Source organism: Microtus pennsylvanicus, chromosome 3, assembly GCF_037038515.1.
Source record: "Microtus pennsylvanicus isolate mMicPen1 chromosome 3, mMicPen1.hap1, whole genome shotgun sequence".
NCBI classification, from domain to species: domain Eukaryota; kingdom Metazoa; phylum Chordata; class Mammalia; order Rodentia; family Cricetidae; genus Microtus; species Microtus pennsylvanicus.
Genome location: NC_134581.1, coordinates 120,189,989 through 120,210,635, shown reverse-complemented (window position 1 = coordinate 120,210,635; position 20,647 = coordinate 120,189,989). Strand labels below are relative to the sequence as shown.

Here is a 20,647-nt window from a genome sequence, read left to right as displayed (position 1 = left end):
TGAATGAACCCTCAAAATGACAAGCCTTGTAAGGAAGCGAGTATTCTTTCTTCATAGAACCTGTGCCCAGCCGACACATCAAAGGGTTGATGTGTGTCACATTCCCCCGTGGCCCTGTACAGGCAGGGTTGCTACCTGAATATGCTTGGTCCAGCCCGTAAGCTTTCCTGCAGGTAGGGCCTCTGCCAAATTCTCTCCTCTGCCTACACAGCACTCGATCCTAGTCCTGCAAATCTCTTATTACGTGTAACCGTTTTCTGCAGGTCCGTCTTCGCCACCCTACTGATTCTCCCTCAGGACTCTGTTTGCTTCCTTCTTTGCAGCTTTTAATTATTGATTGAATTTATTGATTTTCACATTGGTCTGTTTGAGCTTCTGTAACAAAATACCATAAACTTGTTAGGTTATAAACAATAAAATTTTATATCTCGCCATTCTGGAGCCTAGAAGTCTAAGTGCAGGATGCCGGCAACGTCAGCGCGCAATGAAGGTTCACAATGGGTTCTTGCTGTTTCCTCGTGAGGCAGAAGAGCGAAAACTGGAATTAGCACTCAGTAAACACCTGCTAGCCAAGAGGAACGCTGGAAGCCATTTCTTCCTAGGCCAGCTTGCAGCAGAGAGACCTCGCGTAGGATGAGCCGGCGCTAAGAGGATGACCTTTCCCGCAGCTGGAGAGAGAGAGCTTGCTGCTCTGCTCCGTTGCCAGTACCCACGTGGTAGCTCACACCTGGAGCACATAAACACATGTTGGCATACTCTTAAAATACAAGTAATATTATATAGGCCAGGTTATATTAGGGAATATATATGAATCTACACATACATATATGCATGTAACAACAATTAATGAAAAAAGAGGCCATGGATTTGAAAGAGAGTAAGGGGGACTTGAGGAGGTTAGAAGGAAGAAAGGGCAGGGGGAAATGATTTAATTATATTATACCTAAAAAAAAAAAGAAATACCAGGTGGTGGTGGTGGCAAATGCCTTTAATCCCAGCACTTGGGAGGTAGAGACAGACTAATCTCCAGAGTGAGCTCCAGGACAGCCAGGGCTACACAGTGAAACCCTGTCTCATAAAAAAATAATAATAAACAAAATAAATTAAAAAAGAAAGAAAGAACAAAAGAGAGAGAGAGCTCTGCCTTACCCCATGTGCTATATACTTCTACCCTTCTGTCCTTGGAGGTGGTTTCTTTCTTTCTTTCTTTCTTTCTTTCTTTCTTTCTTTCTTTCTCTTTTTTGAGACAGGGTTTCTCTGTAGCTTTGGAGTCTGTCCCGGAACTTGCTTTGTATGCCATGCTGTCCTTAAATTCACAGAGATCCGCCTGCCTCTGCCTCCCTGAGTGTTGGAATTAAAGGCGTGCGCCACCATGCCCGGCTAGCATATTATTTCTTTTTTTTTTAATATTTTTTAAAATATTTTTTATGGTTTATTTAACTTTATTTTATGTGCATTGGTATGAAGGTGTCAGATCCCCTGCAACTGGATCTTCAGACAGTTGTGAGCTGCCATGTGGGTGCTGAGAATTGAACCCGGGTCCTCTGGAAGAGCAGTCAGTGCTCTTAACCACTGAGCCATTTCTCCAGCCCCAGCATATTATTTCTTAGTGAACTGTCTCTCTGCTTTCTGTTTTTCTCTATGACTGTGTCCTGCCCTGCTCAATTCTTTGTTCCTGGACACAGAATACAGAAATCCTGGTGGGTGCTCACAGATCCCAGATCCATTCATATTGCTCAGATGGCAGAAGATGCTGGCTAACTCTTCAGGTCTTTTTTGACAAGGGCACTAACCACTTCCTAAAGACATTACTTCCCAATACCATTACCTAGGGAATTAGGCATTAATTCAGCCTATGAACTTGGGGATTGGCGTTCTGTTCATGACTGTATTTGCTTACTCAATGTCTTCCTTCCTGCACTAATCTCTGAACTTCAGAGCAGGGTCTGTGTCCACAGTCTTCAATATTTGTCCAGCGGTGCACATAACTCTTTCTAGACGCCTCTAAGTGAGAGAATACTTTTAGCATTGGGTCAGATTATTGGGCAAGCAGGTTTTGTTTATGCTAGGCAATTTCTCTACCACGCAGCTGTTGCAAGGGCCAGCTCAGCACTGGGTCTGTTGATGTGACGCACTCATGTTGGGGATGCTTTCTTTGTTATAGCTGTAATACTGGGCATTATAGTAGACTGAATATTGATCCCTGTTTCCAATTCCACATCTCAGTCTTCAGAACCTGTCACTATAGTGCTGTGGGATAAGCCTTTTGTACCCTGTGAAGGCATGTTGCTCTCATTGTTAACAAAAAACTGAATGGCCGATGGCTAGGCAGGATTTTGGGGGCAGAGAGAATGCTGGGAAGAAGGATCAAATAGAGGAGATATCACAAGATGCAGAGCAAGCAGGCAGGATGGGAAGGGCATTGTAAGCAGAGGTGAGGTTTCCCTGCCTTGACTGCTTAACCCCAAATAAACTCACAGAAGCTTATATATTTATTTATGTATTTATTTTTGGTTTTTTTTTTTGAGGCAGGGTTTCAATGTGTAGCTTTGGAGCCTGTCCTGGAACTAGCTCTGTACACCAGGCTGGCCTTGAACTCACAGAGATCCACCAGCCTCTGCCTCCCAAGTGCTGGGATTAAAGAAGTGCACCACCACTGCCCAGTCTAGAAGTTTATATTAATTGCAAAATGCTTGGTCAATAGCTCAGGCTTATTACTAACTAGCTCTTACATTTAAATGAAACCATTTCTAATATTCTATGTATTCACATGACTAGTGGCTTTATCTGTTCTCTAGCATCTTGCTTCTTGGGTAGCATTGCATCTCCCCCTGACTCCACCCTTCTTCATCTGAGTCCTCAGTTTGATTGTCCCACCTAACTTTATCCAGTCTTGCTATATAGGCCAATCAGCTTTATTATTAACCAGCAAGAGTAATACATATTCACAGCATACAGAAGGATTATCGCACATCAGTACATTCATGAGGCAAACGAGTCTCAGGGCAGCACATAGATGAACAGAAATGTGTTAATTTAAGTAATAAGAGTTAGCTAAGAACAACTATCAGCAATGCATTCATAATTAATATTAAGTCTCTGTGGTTATTTGGGAACCAGTTGGTGGGACAGAAAAGTCCACGTACACTATATTATTTTAAGTGGCCCAAGGGCTTTGATGATGTGATTAATGATTTAGATATGGAGAGACTGTCCTGGCTTGTTAAAGTGGACCCCTTGCAACCATGAGGGTCCTTTAAGCAAAGAGTATAATGGAAGCATAGATGAGAAAGAGCATTGAATGTGAGATACTTCTTGTTTTTGTTTGTTTGTTTGTTTTGTTTTGTTTTTTGAGGCAGGGTTTCTCTGTAGCTTTGGAGCCTGTCCTGGAACTAGCTCTTGTAGACCAGGCTGGCCTCGAACTCACAGAGATCTGCCTGCCTCTGCCTCCCAAGTGCTGGGATTAAAGGCGTGTGCCACCACAGCCCGGCTTGAGATACTTCTGACTCTGAACATGAGGGAAGAGGGACCCTCTAAGGAATTCAGAGTGACCCCTAGGAGCAGCAACAGGCCACAAAGCAGATTTTCCCAAAGAGCTTCCAAAACAAACTTTGGTGACTGGTTTTTAGATTGCTGGCTTTTAGAACTGTCAGAAAAAGAAACCTGTGGCTCTTCCCCCAGTGCTGAAGATTGCACCAGGGCGTTGCATGCTAGGCAAACACCACTGCCAGCCGAATCTGTTTATGCCAGTATGTTCCAGTAGACAGGAAGCCAATGTAATCAGCATAATCACAGAGTATTGCTGCATCCCTTATGTAATAAGCCTGTGAACTAGTTCAAGTTCAAGATGACTCAATGCACCCTAGCAACTACATTAAGAACGACCAATAATTAGCAGTATCCCAGCATGGTTGTATGTACCTATGATCTCAGCATCCAGGAGGCAGAGTCAGGAGGATTTCCCACAAGCTTGAGGCCAGCCAGGGCTACATAGTGACATCTTGCTTCACGAAAATGAAGAGGAAAGGGAAAAGTTTGATTTTGGCATACTTAAAAAAGTTTCATGCCTAGTGGTGCACGCCTTTAATCTCAGCACTTGGGAAGCAGAGGCAGGCAGATCTCTGTGAGTTCAAGGCCAGCCTGGTCTCCAAATGCTAGTTCTAGGACAGGCTCCAAAGCCACAGAGAAACCCTGTCTCGAAAAAACAAAAAACAAAACAAACAAACAAAACCAAAACAAACAAACAAAAACCTGAAACCTTCTCAGGCTGGAGAGATGGCTCAGTGGTCAAGAGCACTGCCTGCCCTTCCAAAGGTCCTGAGTTTAATTCCCAGCAACCACATGGTGGCTCACAACCATCTGTAATGAGGTCTGGTGCCCTCTTCTGGCCTGAAGGCAGACCACTATATACTTAATGAATTAATAAATCTTTTTAAAAAAAGTTCCAGGACTGGAGAGATGGATCAGAGATTGAGAGTGCTGGCTGCTCTTTCAGGTCCTGAGTTCTATTCCAGCAACCACATGGCAGCTCACAATCATCTGTAATGAGATCTGGTGCCCTCTTCTGGTGTGTGGACATACATAGAGGCAGAGTATTGTATACATAATAAATAAATAAATCTTTAAAAAAGGTTTCTGAGTTCAATTCCCAGCAACCACATGGTGGGTCACAACCATCTGTAATGGGGTCTGGTGCCCTCTTCTGGACTGCAGGCATACACACAGACAGAATGTTGTATACATAATAAATAAATTTTAAAAAAAGTTTCTGATTTTGGTGTTGGATAGCTACATAAAATAGATTAGCTACTGAAAGTGTCAAATTCAATGTGGAGCTTTGTGTTTCAATGCCAATTCCAACTGTATGGAGGTTCATCAAGTTGTGTAGACTTTAGATCTGGTTCATTTTGGTATGTGATGTTTTTACTGATTTGCAAGTTTTAAAATAATGTTTATCTTTTAAAAAGTTTTTTATTGCCGGGCGGTGGTGGCGCACGCCTTTAATCCCAGCACTCGGGAGGCAGAGGCAGGTGGATCTCTGTGAGTTCGAGACCAGCCTGGTCTACAGAGCTATTTCCAGGACAGGCTCCAAAGCCACAGAGAAACCCTGTCTCGAAAAACCAAAAAAAAAAAAAAAAAAAAGTTTTTTATTTATACTAGCCAGGTGTGGTGGTATATGTTAAGCTGCAATATATGTTAAATACAGTTAACTTTTATTTTTAAATTATAAATTTGGATGAGGGGCTTATGAACTCTAGAGTTGATAAAGTTCTGCCACATTATTTCTTATAGCTTGTATCTTGTAACATGCTTTCTTAAAATATTTTGTGTGTTAGAGGGTTCTCATCTGTGCTGCTGGGGACTGGGGGGAAAAATGGAAACGAAGTGACTATCTTTTAATCAAAAAAGAAAGAAAGAAATGGAGAATCAGGAGTTTCCAAAGGCAGTCTCATGTCACTGGGATCCTTGTGCCCACCAAAGGTAACTTTTTGTCTGCAAGCAGCCTCCTGGCAAAACGTGTGTGCAGTCCTCACTCAAGAAGTAGCTGGCCTTGAACTCACAGAGATTCTTCTGCCTTTGTGCATTCTAGGATTAAAGGCAATAACCTGGCAATATAGATTTTAAACCATAGTGTAATGCAAAATTGGAGTTTTATATGAAAGTGTAATCCAAATCCAAGGTGGCAAGATGGAGAGAATGAGGGAAGCATGGGGAGAAAGGCAGGGAGAGATGACCACAGGAAGGCAGAGAGCCGGCAAGACTATTAACTACCATCGCACTGGTGTCTGGTACCATTCAAACATCACACTGGGAATTCTGCCTTTCTCTGGGCGCTGAGTGTGAAGCAGACCTTTAGTTTACTCTGTAGCTCAAGCTGGGTGTGCAATGACCTTTCTACCTCCACTACCTGAGCGGCAGAATTGCAGGTATGAACTGTCATGACTGGATTTTTGTTTGTTTTTCTGTTTTGTAGTGGAGAATGACGGCTTTTGTATTTTGATTTTGTATTACTTGTGTTTGGACTTTGATTTCCTTGTTGCCTTTATATCGGTTAACCTGTGAGAAGAAACATTCAAAGAAATTGACGTATTACACACAATTAAAAGGGAAGTCTGTACACATTCTGCACAAAGACACATGTGGGTGCTCTTCATTTTGTGACAGTGGTGGAAGGGATACAGTCTGGTATGGTTGTGATTTCAGAGCTCAATCTGTGCCAAGACTGTGCTCCTCAGCCAGCCGTTCACCAAGGAAACTCTTAAGTTATAAGCAAGAGATAGGCACACTTGTATGACAATCCTTGACAGACAAAATTCTCATGAAATTATGAAATGATTTCTCTTATTGCTAAAAGTTATAAAAGGATATCATTATATAAATTGTAAATTGCTCCTGGCTCTGTAATTGATGATTTGACACCTAAGTACAAATTATTATCAATATATCTAGTAGTTAAAACCACAAAAAATGGGCTGGAGAGATGGTTCAGAGGTTAAGAGCACTGACTGCTCTTTGAGAGGTCCTGAGTTCAATTTCCAGCAACCACATGGTGGCTCACAACTGTCTATAATGAGATCTGGCGCCCTCTTCTGGCATACGGGTAAATATACAAACAAACACTATGTACATAATAAATACAGAAAAATCTTTTAAAAAGCCCACAAAAACAAATAACCAGATTAAGCCTGGGGATGTAGAGCATTTGACAGAACGCTCACCTAATAAAGCCCTGAATTTGATCCCAGGACAGCATAGACCAGGTGTGCCCGGTAGTGCACACCTGTGATCCTGCACTTGAGAAATATCACAGGTTAGTGGCTAGCCTGAGCTACAAAGTCAGACCTGTCTATATGGAGAAGAAAAGCTCTTGCCTTGAGTCCACCCAATGGGCAGGGTTAGGACCCAGTGTGACAAGCAGGAGTCAGAGCACACACCTCAGTCCGTCTTCCTCTTCCCAGTGACTGCAGTCTCAGGTTAAAACTTGCTGAATAATGTTACTCAGAACTGTAGAAAAGTCAGGACGTGATGGTGCACGCCTTTAATCTTAGCACTCGGGAGCAGAGTTAGGCAGATCTCTGAGTTTGAATTCAGCCTGGTCTACAGAGGACAACCAGGCTACACAGAGAGACCCTGCCTCAAAAAACTAAAAAGGAAAAGAAAAAAACTGTACAAAAATAGAACCTGGGAGCATTATGAACAGTGAACAACATTTCTATTTTTTAAAATTTTTTTATTTATTTATTAGGTGTACCGTGTTCTACCGCATGCATACCTGCAGGTCAGTAGAGGGCACCAGATCTCTTTATAGATGGTTGTGAGCCACTACATGGTTGCTAGGAATTGAACTTAGGACCTCTGGAAGAGCAGTCAGTGCTGTTGACTGCTGAGCCACCTCTCCAGCTCCAACATTTCTATATTTAACTTGAAAAATTATTACTAATGTGCTTGTATATGCATGATGTGTTTGTTGTCAAGCACATGTCCCAACTGAATGTGGACGTCAGAGGATAGCTTTGTGGAACCAGTTCTCCCCTTTTACCTTTGCACAGGTTCCAGGAATCGAACTTAGGTCTTTAGGCTTGCGTGCAAGTGCCTTGATCCTCTAAACCATCTCATTAGCCCATTGCTCCTATTTTAATTGAATGGTTATTTTTCTGTTGCTGAATTGTAAGACTATATGTTTTGCAGAGCACATCTTTATCCCATGTAGGATTCACCAGTGTTTTCTTTCCGTGGTGGGGCTGCCTTTTCACAGTCTTGATGATGCCCCTTGGTTTCCAGCCATGTGAGCTGTCATTTAGCAAGACCACCTTAACCACTCACCTTTAGACTCATGTTTCAGGCTTTCACTCCCCCTCCCAAGACTGCATTCTCTCTCCCTTACTCTGGGAAGGAGAAGAACGAGTATCCACGGCCGATATTTGCTGCAGTCCAGCAACACTGCCTACCATCTGCTCAGTGCACACGGCACTCTGTCCTAGCCCCGCTGGCCGCCAGTTCCTTTATCTTACTTGGTAACATACATTATATAGAGCATTATTTTTCTATCACATGTGATTTCCTTATGATACTAGTCTTAATGTGTAATTCTATATTTAAAACCTGTCTTTTGGCTAGGGAGATAGCTCAGCTAGTAGAACGCTTGCCCTGGGTTGGTCCTCCTGTGACTGGTAACTTGGACACCTATGACTACACCTCTAATCCCACCACTCGGGAGGTGGTAGCAGTGAGTTCGAGACCAGCCTGGTCTGCAAGAGCTAGTTCCAGGACAGGCTCCAAAGCCACAGAGAAACCCTGTCTCAAAAAAACCAAAAAAAAAAAAAAGTTTTCAGTTTCTTACTTGGTTTATGTGGTAAAAAGATCCATTCCAAGATAATATCATCTCTCTGCATTAAAATTCCTGTAGGAGAAATTTTTGATGGTAATATGACGAGAATATAATCGAGCTCTGGATTCACTCTGTCCACATGTGCCTGTTGTAATTTCTCCTCAATCATTGTCAGTTCCTTTTCTGCTTCAGCTGTTAATTCTCTGGGACTGTTTAAATCTTTATCACCATCCAAGGTCTTGTTCAAATGAATTATTAGATCAAGTGTTATCCCAATAGTTGGTCGTAAACTGGAAATGTCTCCTAACAGTCTTTGAAAGTCATTAAGAGTCCGTAGGCGATCTCTCCGAATTTGTGCCTTCTGTGTCTTAATTTTTTGCAAACCTATTCTATAACCTAAATAATTAACAGAATCTCCCTTCTGAATCTTTTCAGGAGCAATTTGCAATCCCCATTTAGGTAACAGTATCTGTATTTCTTCAAACAGTCTGTTCAAGGTATCTATGTTTGAATCAGATAAAAATATGTCGTCCATGTAATGGTATACTATAGATTTGGGAAATTTCTTGCGTATTATTTGCAATGGTTGGTTCACAAAATATTGGCACAGGGAGGGGCTATTTAACATACCCTGGGGGAGGACGGTCCAGTGGTACCTCCTCGAAGGTTGATAATTGTTATAAGTAGGCACTGTGAAGGCAAATTTTTCTCTATCTTCCTTTTGCAAAGGTATAGTGAAAAAACAATCCTTTAAATCAATAACTATGAGAGGCCATCCTTTTGGTAATAAAGAGGGCAAAGGAATTCCAGATTGCAGAGGGCCCATAGGTTGAATAACCTTGTTGATGGCCCTGAGATCTGTCACCATTCTCCATTTACCTGATTTTTTCTTAACCACAAATACAGGAGAATTCCAAGGGCTGGTAGATTCTTCTATATGTCCAGCATCTAGTTGCTCTTGTACCAGCTGTTCTAAAGCCTGTAACTTTTCCTCAGCTAAAGGCCATTGCTTTGTCCATATTGGTTTCTCAGTCAACCATTTTAGAGGCAAGGCTGTTGGTATTTCTGAAGGGACATCAATTGCTTGTTCTTGCACAGCCCTAATGGCCGGTTTTGTCCGTTTGTAATAACTTTTAATATTATTTTCAGAAATATGGGCTCTAGAAGTAGCAGGAATGTTAATTTGAGTATTCCATTGTTGTAATAGGTCACGACCCCATAAATTCATTGCAATATTGGCTACATATGGCCTTAATTTTCCTATTTGTCCCTCAGGCCCTATACATTCAACCCATCTCGTGCTCTGCCTTACTCGAGATAGGGTTCCAATTCCCAGGAGCTGAACATTTACATTCTGAAGAGGCCAATACGGATGCCAAGATTCTGGGGTAATGATACTTACATCAGCACCTGTGTCCAGCAGGCCAGTAATAAAAATGCCATTTACACACACTCTCAGCTTAGGTCTTTGATCATTTATAGAAGTTTGCCAAAACACACGTAACTCATCTTTCTGATTACTATTGCTTGTAACAGTAGGCATGTGGCTTTCTAATTGTCCTGACGAGGCATGTTCTCTGCAGAAACTGGAAATGACTGAACCATGTTTGCCATGGGGGCCTGAGAGGCCCCCCCCTCTCACGTTTCCCGTCTGTATCAGGTTGCCTTGTCTATCTCTTGTAGACCTGCATTCATTTGTCCAGTGTCTGCCTTTTCCACATCTTCTACATAAACCTGAAGGCTGAGTCCTTCTATTCCTGTTATTTCTAGAAGATGCATTATTATTATTTCTGAAAACCCGTTGTTTACAATTCCTTTTCATATGACCCATTTTGCCACAATTAAAACATTTGGTATTGTGGTGTCTCCTTTTACCATTGGAAATTGCTTCTTCTACCCATGCTTCAGTGCCATAGTCAAATGTGTCAACATCTAGTGTATGCAAGACCCATTCTTCCAAGGACGCTGATCTGAACTTTAAAGGCCCCAAGATCCTTTTGCATTCCACATTAGCATTTTCGTAAGCCAAAGACTCAATTATTATACGTCTTGCTTCTGGGTCAGGTATCCCTATTTGTACAGCCTTAGTTAATCTTTGTAAAAAGTCACTAAAGGGTTCTCTCTGACCCTGTTTAACTGTGACAAATGATTCCATTCTCTGTCCTGGGTCTTGTACTCTGTCCCAAGCCCTTAAGGCTGCTGTAGTACACATGGAGAGTATGTTTTCATCCAAATTAGCTTGTTCCTGAGGGTCGGAAAAGAGCCCTTCACCTAGAATTTTATCTAGGGAAACGTCAATTCCCTTCACCTTTTCCTGCTGTTCTAAAAGTCTAGCCTCTTGCCCGAATAAGCATTTCCATTTTAATTGCGGTCCACTCTCAAGGACCGCGGAGCTCAGCTGGAGCCAGTCCAAGGGGGTTGCTCTGCTTGTTGTGGCCCAAGATTTTAGCATCTCTTTAACAAAAGAGGCTTGCATCCCAAAAGACATGACGGCCTATTTAATTTCGAGATCATTTATACGGACAGGCTCCCATGTATCTTCCTTGATGACCCTAGGGTTTCTGGAACCAATCACCTTTTCTGTTGTTATTACAGGAAAGGCATGTAGGGCTGTAGGTAGAGCTTTGTGGAAATTGTCCCGGAGGGATTTATCCACAGATGTAGTTAAAACTTGCCTTTCTACCCTTTGCTCTTCTTCATCAGAATTTAGAAATTCCTCAATCTTTTCAATTCTACTCACCATTGCTTTTTGTAATGTATGAATCTCCTGCCCAGAATTATGTTCTAAAGCCTTCATTGAGGATTCTTAAGTATCAAATTTGTCCAGTAGAGATAACTTGTCATCTTTGGACATAATTTTTATGGCATAAACCGTGCCTTCTTGTATTGACAATCTTTCCGCCAATCTGTCATAAGCTTTAGACAAAATTCGATTGCCACATTCAGCAGTTTTGATTCTCTCAGTTAATGTTTCAGTTCCTACAGAAAGGGACTGCTGGAACTTACGATCTAATTCAGCTGTTCCTTCTTCCATAGTAATGAATTTCTCCTTAACATCAGCCTGTACCTTTTCTAGATTTTGCTCAGTTAACCGAGTCATGTTAAACAAAGATTTGTTTTCTTCCTGGAGAACTTCAAACTGATTCTTGAGAAGATTGTTGTCGTTCTCAATAGTTTTCAAACGTTCAACCTCTGCCTTAAGAGATTTGATCATTTTCCTATTATCAAACCAAACAGTGCTAAGGAAAATTAAGAATCCCAGGAATATCCATATATGTGGTGTGGTAGACACCTCTTGTAAGATCTCCCAAATGGTACACTCAAAAAAGCTATTGAAATCTGAAATCGTCACGTTCTCAGACATTATTTATAAAAGAAAAAATTCTCTTACCTGTAATAACTGGTTCCTGCCAGTGGTGGCGAAAGAGTCCAGTTGAATCCACGTGTCCTAAATCTGAAATAAAATGACTCAAAAACAAAATTGAAACAGACACCAGGCTGATAAGTAGCAATTGGGCCAGGAAAGGAATAAAGAAAAGCCAGCAAAGTAAACAAATCAAAGGGATGCCGGCATTTTTGTGCTAGGGCTCGCAGGCCGCTGTCACGTGACCCGGGCGCCGGTGGAGGTGGGAGGGGAACAGATAGAGCGCGCACGCCGGCGTGAGAGGGCACGGGAAAAAGGTGGCTCTGGCTGGGGCGGCTCGGAACAGAGACTTAGGCGCTGTTAAAAAGGCTCTGTCGATTTCAAACCCGCTGCTTGATACTCTAGCAAGCAGCAGGGAAAATCGAGTCGCTCAGAATCTCAGCTGCTTCAGCTCGCGCCCAGAGAGACCGCCGCAGCGGCCCGGGGTGCAAGACTCCGATTTGGGGCCGGTTCTCGGCAAAGCCCCATGGGGCGGGCGCCAATTGTACCCGCACAAAATAAATGCAATGCAGATATCAAAGAATATTTACCACTTTAATGATAAACTTACAGAACCAAAGTTCCAGCGTAGTACAGGTAGGGAGGGAAAGAGAGCGAGCGGCCTCCCCATGCACCCATTTATTGGCAGGCATTCGCCCGAGGCAAACCCCGCCCCCTAGAGGGGTTGTCTTAACCCTACACCTACCATCAGGTAAGAAAATGGTTCTGGAATGTTATTTGAACAAGCCCAAGAAACTTGAAGCAACATATTTTTTTTTATCAAACTAGTAAATCCAAGACTATCAGCCTAATTGACATGCCACATGTCTCTGAATATAAAAACTCTCTGGTCTGGGAAAAACGTGAAGTGGTCTTAGAATATGTACGCTGCTGTGAGCCTCTCCTACCTGCCGGGGAATATCTAGCTTAGGCGTGTTGTAACAAGCCAACATACGGCCCCCTGGGAAAAGTGATTTTTATTTTTTCTGATGTGTTATTACTTGGAAAGACCAAAATAGTAAGATCTTAATCTTCACTGTAATTTCTGGAAAAAGTCCACACAGACAGACCTTGTATTAATGTCTTAGTAGAAGCTGGGAGGGAAGTCTGACACAAACCTTTGCTGAGGAAACTGACCAGAGTGTCTATTCCCAGGAGGAATCGTGGAGCTTATATTCTCGCATTAAATGTCTTTCTCAGTTTCTAGTGAGATGGCTTTCTTGAAAGTGAAGTGCTATGAAAAGTGTCTTTTGAAAAGTTAAACCCAAACAAATCCCATAACTTTTTTTTACATTTATTTATTTATTATGTATACAATATTCTGTCTGTGTGCATGTCTGCAGGCCAGAAGAGGGCACCAGACCTCTTTACAGATGGTTATGAGACACCATGTGGTTGCCGGGAATTGAACTCGGAACCTTTGTAAGAGCAGGCAATGCTCTTAACCACTGAGCCATCTCTCCAACCCCCAAATCCCATAACTTATCCACAAAAACCAAGAACCATCCCAAAGCTTGAGTAGTGTTTTAGTGACTTCTCATGTTGATGTGATCAAATTTAAAATTTTATATATATAGAGAGAGAACAAGAGAGAGAGAGAGCATATAGGAGACCTTTTAGAGAGTTGATTTTTCTCCTATACTGTGTATCTCAGGGATTGAATATTGAGTATGGGTCATCAGGCTTGGCATCAAGTGACCTTACTCACTAAACCACCTTGAGCGAATATTTGGTTTGGCTTACAGTTTAAGGGTATAGTCCACCCTTAAAGGAAGGAATGGCATGACATCAATCATATTATATCTGCAGACAGAGAGCAGAGAGATGAATTCAGTGCTTTGGCTTGACTTCTTATTCAATCTGAGACTCCCACATCCAGGATGGGTCTTCTTTTCCCTATTAAACCTTTCTATAAATGCCACCACTGACATACCCAGAGGTGTGTTTCCATAGTGATTCTAAATCCAGGCAAATGGACCAGATTAACCATCACCAGCAGTGATGCCAATAGGCTGCATATTTCAGAGTTAAGTCAGAAGTTGCTGCTATTAAGTGAAAAGAACAAGGCAGTTAACTTAGTTAGGAAAGAAAAAAGTTGCTGATGTTGCAAAGATCTATGCTATGCTGGTTTGAATGAGAACGGCACCCACAGGCTCATATGTTTGTTTTGTTTGTTTTTGTTTTTTCCAAGGCAGGATTTCCTAGTAGCTATGGACTCAGTCCTGGAACTCACTCTGTAGACCAGACAAGGCTGGCCTCCAACTCACTGAGATCCGCTTGCCTCTGCATCCCAAGTGCTGGGATTAAAGGCGTGCGCCACCACTGCCCAGCTTTTGTTTTGTTTTGTCTTTTAGGCTCATATGTTTGAATGTTTGATCACCAGTTAGTGGAACTGTTAGGGAACGATTAGGAGATTGGAGGAAGTGTGTCACTAAGGTTGAACGTTGAGGTTTCAAAGGCCCACGCCAGATCCAGTTTTTCTCTCTACCTGCTCACTGCAGATCAGGACGTAAAGCTCTTAGCTACTGTTCCAGCGCCATGCCTGTCTGTTTCCCGCTATGATGATAGTGGAGAAACCTGCTGAGACGGTAAGCAAGCCTCACCCATGGTTCTTCACAGCAGCAGAACTGTGACTAAGACACGGGAAGAACAAACCTTCTAGTCATCAAATGGTAAAGAAGAGCAAGAAATCTGTGCTGGTTTTGCATGGCAACTTCAGTGACAAGAGACGCAGCGTCACGTAAGAACAGTGTAATGTGGTTATGGTGGAAAAGACGTTACGTTCGTGTGTGTACATTTGGGAAATCACATTGCATGTAGAGGATGTCTTGGGAAGCTTGGAACGTTTTCTATGAATCAGAGAGCCTATTCTATGTCTATTCTGATGTCATTGTCACACAGTAATTACATTTTTTATTGTTTATTTTGTGTATGGATGTTTTGTCTGCACGTTTGTGCATCATGTGCAAGTCTGGTGCCTGAGAAGGACAGAAGAAGACGTCACATCCCCCTGGGACAGGAGTTAGAGATGTCTGTAAGCCACCATGTGGGTACTGTGAGTTGAACTCATGTCCTCTGGAAGAGCATCCAACACTCTTTACTGCTGAGCCAGCTCTCCAACTCCCGCCTCATCATTTTGACCCCGGCAGTGTATGCAGTAAGTTTTGAAATCAGTAACTTTGAGTCCTCCAAAACTGTTCTTAGTTCTCAACATTGTACTGTACGTTTGGGGTCCTAAGAAATTCCTTGTGAATTTGATTATCTGTTTAGCTTTTCTATTTCTTCAGGAAAAGATTACTGGAAGTGTTCTGTTCTGTTTGATCTGGCTCGATTGCTGTGGTTTTTGTTTGTTTGTTTGAGAAAGGATTTTCCTATGTAGCCAAGGCAGCCATCAAATTCAAGACCCTCCTTCCCCATATGCTGAGATTTTGAGTGTGTAGCACCATGTATTGACTGACCTCTAGCATTTTGGAAGCTGGTGAGATGAACCTGAAAATAAGTTTGATTGGTATTGCCATATTAACAAGACCTCCAACATTTCCTCCAACATTCTTCCAACCAGGATATAGCTCCTGTGCCGTCTCAGTTTCACTGACGGGGGACCATGTGTTCAAATACATGAGCCTATCAGGCCATTCTTGTTCAAACCGCCACAGGACCTGCCCTTCTCCTTATTATTATATTATTATTATTATTATTTTTAAAACATGTTCTCATTGTATAGCTGTAGCTGGCCTGGAACTCCTTATTTAGGTTATGTAGACCAGGCTGGCCTTGAATGAGCAAAAACCTGACTGCCTCTGCTCTGCTCTGAATGTGTCCACTGCTGTGCTAAGATGTTGGCTTCACCACAGGCCCAAAGGGATAGGGCCAAGTGATCTTTGTTCCTTTTGTAGTAAGTTGACTCTCTCAGCTATTTTATCTTAATTTTGTCTCAGAAATGAAAGCTGACACAGGTAGGTTGTTCTTTCGGATATTACATAACTGTGTATAAATTTTTACTCCCCCCATCGTGTGTGTGTGTGCACGCGTGTATGTATGTGTGATGTGTTGTGTGTATGAGTGTGTGCAATGCTCATGTACATGTTCATGTAATGAGCAGAGGTCAGTCTCTGGGGTTAGTTCCTCAGGGACTGTCCACCTTGCTTGTTGTTTACCAACCAGGACAGGTTGACTGGCCAGTGAGCTCCGGGGATTCTGTGTCTGCCTTCCCAGTACTGGGATTACAAAACCACACCACTGTGGCTGGCTGTTTATGTGGGTGCTGGAGATTGAATGTAGGACCCCATTCATACTTGCAAGGCAATTGCTTTACCAGCTGAGTTATCTCCCCGGATCTAAAAGTGGATTTTAAAAGCCACAGTGAAGACGTCTTGGTCAAGGAAAAGAGCATAGTGTACGCAAAGGAATGGGCTTATGAAATACCTCTGCATCAAGGATCCAATCTATCAGAGAATGGCTGAAACACTTAGGTGGTGAGAACCTGTTTCAGAAAAACAAAAGCAAAGAAACTCAAATCCAAACCCAACCAAAACAAACAAATTCAAATAAAAACAAGCAAGCAAGCGAACATGGGGTGCAAAGCTTTAACCCCAGTATTTGGGAGACAGAAGCAGGCAAATTTCTGTGAGCTTGAGGCCTGTCTGATCTACATAGTAAGTTTCAGAGCAATCAGGATGACAGGGTCTACACACAAACCAACAGATATGTCTCCTAGGAAAAAGAGTGAAATAAAAGTTTTCCAAATTATTCTGTAAGTGATTGTGGCAGTGGCTACGTAGCATTATGTATTTGTCCAAACTGTATAACACTACATAATAACAATTTATCAATATTGGCTGATCAGTTGTAATACATGCACAATGTTAACACAAGTTATTGATGGACAGAGACTCTGAGTTGGGAAAGAGAAACTATGGATCTCTCTATACTGTCTGGGCGATTTCTTGTAAAACTGCTCAGAAACAAGGCACCCAGGTCTGGCGCATCTCTGTAATCCGAGAGGTGGAGGTAGAAGGGCTGCATTTTTTTACAGCCCCTTGCGCTATTTAAGAGTCTTTAAAGCCTGGGGGTTAGGGATTTAGTTCTTGCCAAACCTTCTCAAGGTCTAAGGTTTGAGTCCCACAACTGAAGAAAAGCAAAAGTGTGTGTGGACATTTTGAATTGGTGTTTCTGGACATACACGCAGGCTTTTTTTAGGTGAGGTTTTCCTTGCTATTTCCTGCATATCTTGTTAGGGGGATGCTGGACATGAGCAAGGGTGTGGGAGAAGGAACTCCCACACACAGCTTGAGTTCTGGTTCTTGTTTACCCTGGCTTCAGTCTTCAGTGTGAAACCTCAGTTTTAAAAAGAAGAAAATGTTCTAAGAGAAGGCCATGAGATCAAATATAAGACCTTGGACAAACCTAAAAAATGAGTAGATAGTCTGTAGTTGAAAGCAATTCTGGCAAACATTCTAGAGAGAGGCAACATTTCAAGCCTGCTTATCAGAGGACGAGAAGCAGACCCTGTGAGCTGATCCACCTCACTCTCTCCCACCGCCTGTTCCTGCTTTTACATAACTGCTTTTGCTTACTTGCTACCACTTTGTGTCTTGATCAATGGTTCCCGAGAGTTCTAGAATTGAGGGAAGCTCCCCAACACTCTCCCTAGGACTATATATAATTGCTGGTATCCAACTGAAAGACCCAGATAAATCCAGACCCATCTAGCTGAAAGAGAAGAGCCAAAAATCTAAGTTAGCCGGGTTCAGTGACTCTGTTTCAGAAACTAGCTGAAGATAAAGTTAGATTATAATCTTGAGAAACAGGGAGTTACCCCCTTGTGATTATCACTGGTATTTTCAGAATTTTCCAATGACGCCCTCCCTCCCCACTTTGGATTACTGGGTTGTGGTTTCTTTCCTTAAATACCCCTTTTCCCGGGGGGCCGGAGAGATGGCTCAGTGGTTAAGAGCATTGCCTGCTCTTCTAAAGGTCCTGAGTTCAATTCCCAGCAACCACATGGCGGCTCACAACCATCTGTAATGAGGTCTGGTGTCCTCTTCTGGCCTGCAGACATACGCACAGACAGAATATTGTAATAAATAATAAAATAAATAAAAAAAATACCCCTTCTCCCAGCTACTCGGGGTCGAACTAGAGAGTAGAGACCCCTGCGTGGGAAATGAGTTTCGGCCCAGTGCACTGGTTTCTGTCCTGTCAATAAACCTCGGTGTGATTGCAGCAAGGACAGTCTCTCATGAGTTCCTGGGGGGTCGTGTTATCCCGAGACTTGAGTGAGAGTCTCCCCGCTCAGGAGGTCTTTCACAACATTCGGCAGAATTAAAACAAACTTTTGATTTTGAGACAGGGTCTCACTGAGTAGTACAGGCTGGCCTCGAGCTCAAACTCCCCCTTTGTCCTTGGTGTGCTGGAACTGACAGAATTCACATCAGTCAGAGGGGACATTCACTGTGTCTCTTTTGTACTCTTCGTGACATTTCGTTTATATACTTTTTTTCTAACGTCATTACAAACTAATCCTCACAATCTGTCCCTGGGTTAGGAATTCATCGTTTTTTACATTTTAAAAATGAGAAAATATTCCTTTCGTTTACTCAGACAAGTATTTTTTTTTTCTCTTTCCCCCTTTTTTTTTCTTTGAGACAGGGTCTCATGTAGCCAAAGCTGGCCTCCAACTCACAATACAGTCAAGGCTGGTCTTAAATCCTTAATTCTCCTGCTTCTACCTCCAGAAAACTGGCTAGCAGATAAGCCCTTTTTTAAAAAGAAAGAAAGGAAACCAAACACTGTCTTTCCAGATTGACTCACTGAACATTTCTGCTTGGAAACGATGCTTCGTGGGAGGTGTACGGTGTTGTGTGTGTCGACTTGGCAGTCTCCTCCTATCCTCCCAGCGTCGTGGAACCGCAGCGCAGGAGAACGACGGGGTTTGGACCGCTGCGGACGCCGTAGTCCCCGCCCCTCTTTCCTCGGCCCAGTCCGCCGCGCTGGGGAAGGCGGGGCCTGCGACTGGAGGCTGGAGAAGCGACGCGATAGGCCGAGGCTGGAGGCGACGGCGGCCAGCTTGCCGGAAGTGCCGCCGTTTTTCCCTCCCCCGAGCCTCAGCCCGGGAGGTTGGAGAGCTGCCCCGGAAGTCATCTCCCCGTCCCCCGCCCGCGGCAAACATGGCGGTGGACTCGTCCATGGAGCTGCTATTTTTAGATACTTTTAAACATCCGAGCGCTGAGGTAAGGCTTCGCGACCCGACCTGGACACGGTCCGTCAGCTCGGGTACCCCTGCTGTGGAGGCGGGGGTCGTCCGGACTGCGTCCTCCCGCCGTGGCGCTGGGAAGTCCTCCGGTCCACACCCCCTCCCCCAGCCCGGTGCGAGCCCCGTGGCCCTGGGCGGCGGCCCGGCCTTGCCCTGCTTTGCTCGAGGGCCCCGCGTCTTCGCTCGAGTCCACCCTGCTGCTGGCGGTGCGTAGTTTGTCCTGTCGGCGTTGAGTCCCGAGGAGGCTCCCGGGGCTCAGGAGGATGCAGGCACGAGCTGGGGCTTCTGGCGTTTGACAGCCCTGCCGGGTTCTGATGCCCTCAGGGTACCCGAGTGGCCGCGATTCCAGGTCCTTCTCTTCGCTCTCCTAACGGCAGTCTTGCCGCTCAGTCGATCGTGACACTTGAATGCTGTAGGCAGGAATTTGCCTCTTAGGATGTGACATGCCTGCGAGAGTCTCCTTTGCACGGGAAATCCTTCCGAAGCCTGCAGAATTGAAGGATCATAATAAAGGCTGTCATCAGAAAGCAAGTCTGCTGTTTTCAGGGGGCGCGAGGGGGTGTTGAGTAGTCTCGTGTGCAGACTTTCTTGAGCGTCTCCGAATGGCCATCAGACACTGAAAGTGAATATACTGAATATGGCTTATTAACGAAAGTTCCCAAAAGGCAATAAAAATGAACTTTAACGAAGTCCACAGAGAATGTCGGGTGGGAGGAAGAGCGGATGAGCATATCTCATATCTCTTGTCTCCCTGCAGACTCGGTCGTTTAGAGAAGCATTCTATGGGGATTGTTTTGTCTTTATGAAGAGTGTGCTGTTATGTGATGGACGTACCATGAAACTAGGGTAGAGTGTCTCATGTTCTTCCTCAGTTGTATACAGTGTTTAGGACAGTGTCTAGGGAAAGACAGATTTAATAAATATCTGAATCAAAATGTTTAAAATATTCTCCTATGAAATAATGAACTGGGTTGGAGGTCAGTTTTCTTTAATGAATGGTTTGTAGACCTGTGAAAGTCAAGAGTTGGTGCTTTGAGTTATCGTATTTTACTGACAACGGACCTATTTGTGTCCCCACATTTCAAGTGGGTCACACAGTGCTTGTAGTGACTGTTAGGCTATAGTTCAGCTAGACTTGAGAAAGCTCTAAATGGCAAGCTGTCGTTACCAGAGCAGATGTCTTTATAGAAGAGGAGAGCCACAGAATTCGAAGGAAAAAGTAGGCATGGTGTTGATCTATTTTCTGTTTTCTTTTTTCTCTACCTCTCTTTCTTTTCTTTTTCTTTTTTTTAGACAGGGTTTCGCTATGTGGCCCTGGCTGTCCTGGAACTCACTCTGTAGACCAGACTGGTCTTGAACTCACAGAGACCCACCTGCCTCTGCCTCTGCCTCCTGAGTGCTCAGGCTAAAGGTGTACACCACTATGCCAGGCTCTGCTGTGAATGTTTTTAACCCCAGTACTTAGGAAACAGGCAGATGAAAATCTGTGAGTTCGAGGCCGCTGTGGTCTCTGCCAGTTCCAGGACAGCCAGGGCTGCACAGAGAAACTTGTCTTTAGAAAGAATGGTTTTTGAAGAAATAAGTATACATGTGGAGTACGCATCTAATTTAGGAGGATTGCCGTTCCTTCATCTCTGGTTTCTCTCCTCAGTCTTAGACA

General features: G+C 43.5%; 1 protein-coding gene and 1 long non-coding RNA gene across 4 annotated transcripts in view; one reads left to right on the top strand and one right to left on the bottom strand.

Moving 5' to 3' along the window:
* Positions 1-456: 456 nt before the first annotated feature.
* LOC142847317 (uncharacterized) lies at positions 457-18,630 on the bottom strand. Of its 2 annotated transcripts, XR_012910144.1 has the most exons (4): positions 18,546-18,630; positions 16,158-16,215; positions 11,721-11,783; positions 457-727 (listed from the first exon to the last, which is right to left on the bottom strand). It is a non-coding gene; the product is annotated as an uncharacterized LOC142847317 (long non-coding RNA). The 2 variants fall into 2 exon arrangements; XR_012910143.1 differs by having other exon boundaries at positions 11,721-16,215.
* A 227-nt stretch (positions 18,631-18,857) lies between these two features.
* Positions 18,858-20,647, top strand: part of Virma (vir like m6A methyltransferase associated) — a 62,230-nt gene continuing 60,440 nt past the window's right edge. For both annotated transcript variants that reach the window (XM_075966967.1, XM_075966966.1), the window contains exon 1: positions 18,858-18,964. In XM_075966967.1, the coding sequence (XP_075823082.1) occupies positions 18,902-18,964 (63 nt within the window). In that variant the 5' untranslated portion in view covers positions 18,858-18,901. The remainder of the gene's footprint in view (positions 18,965-20,647) is intronic.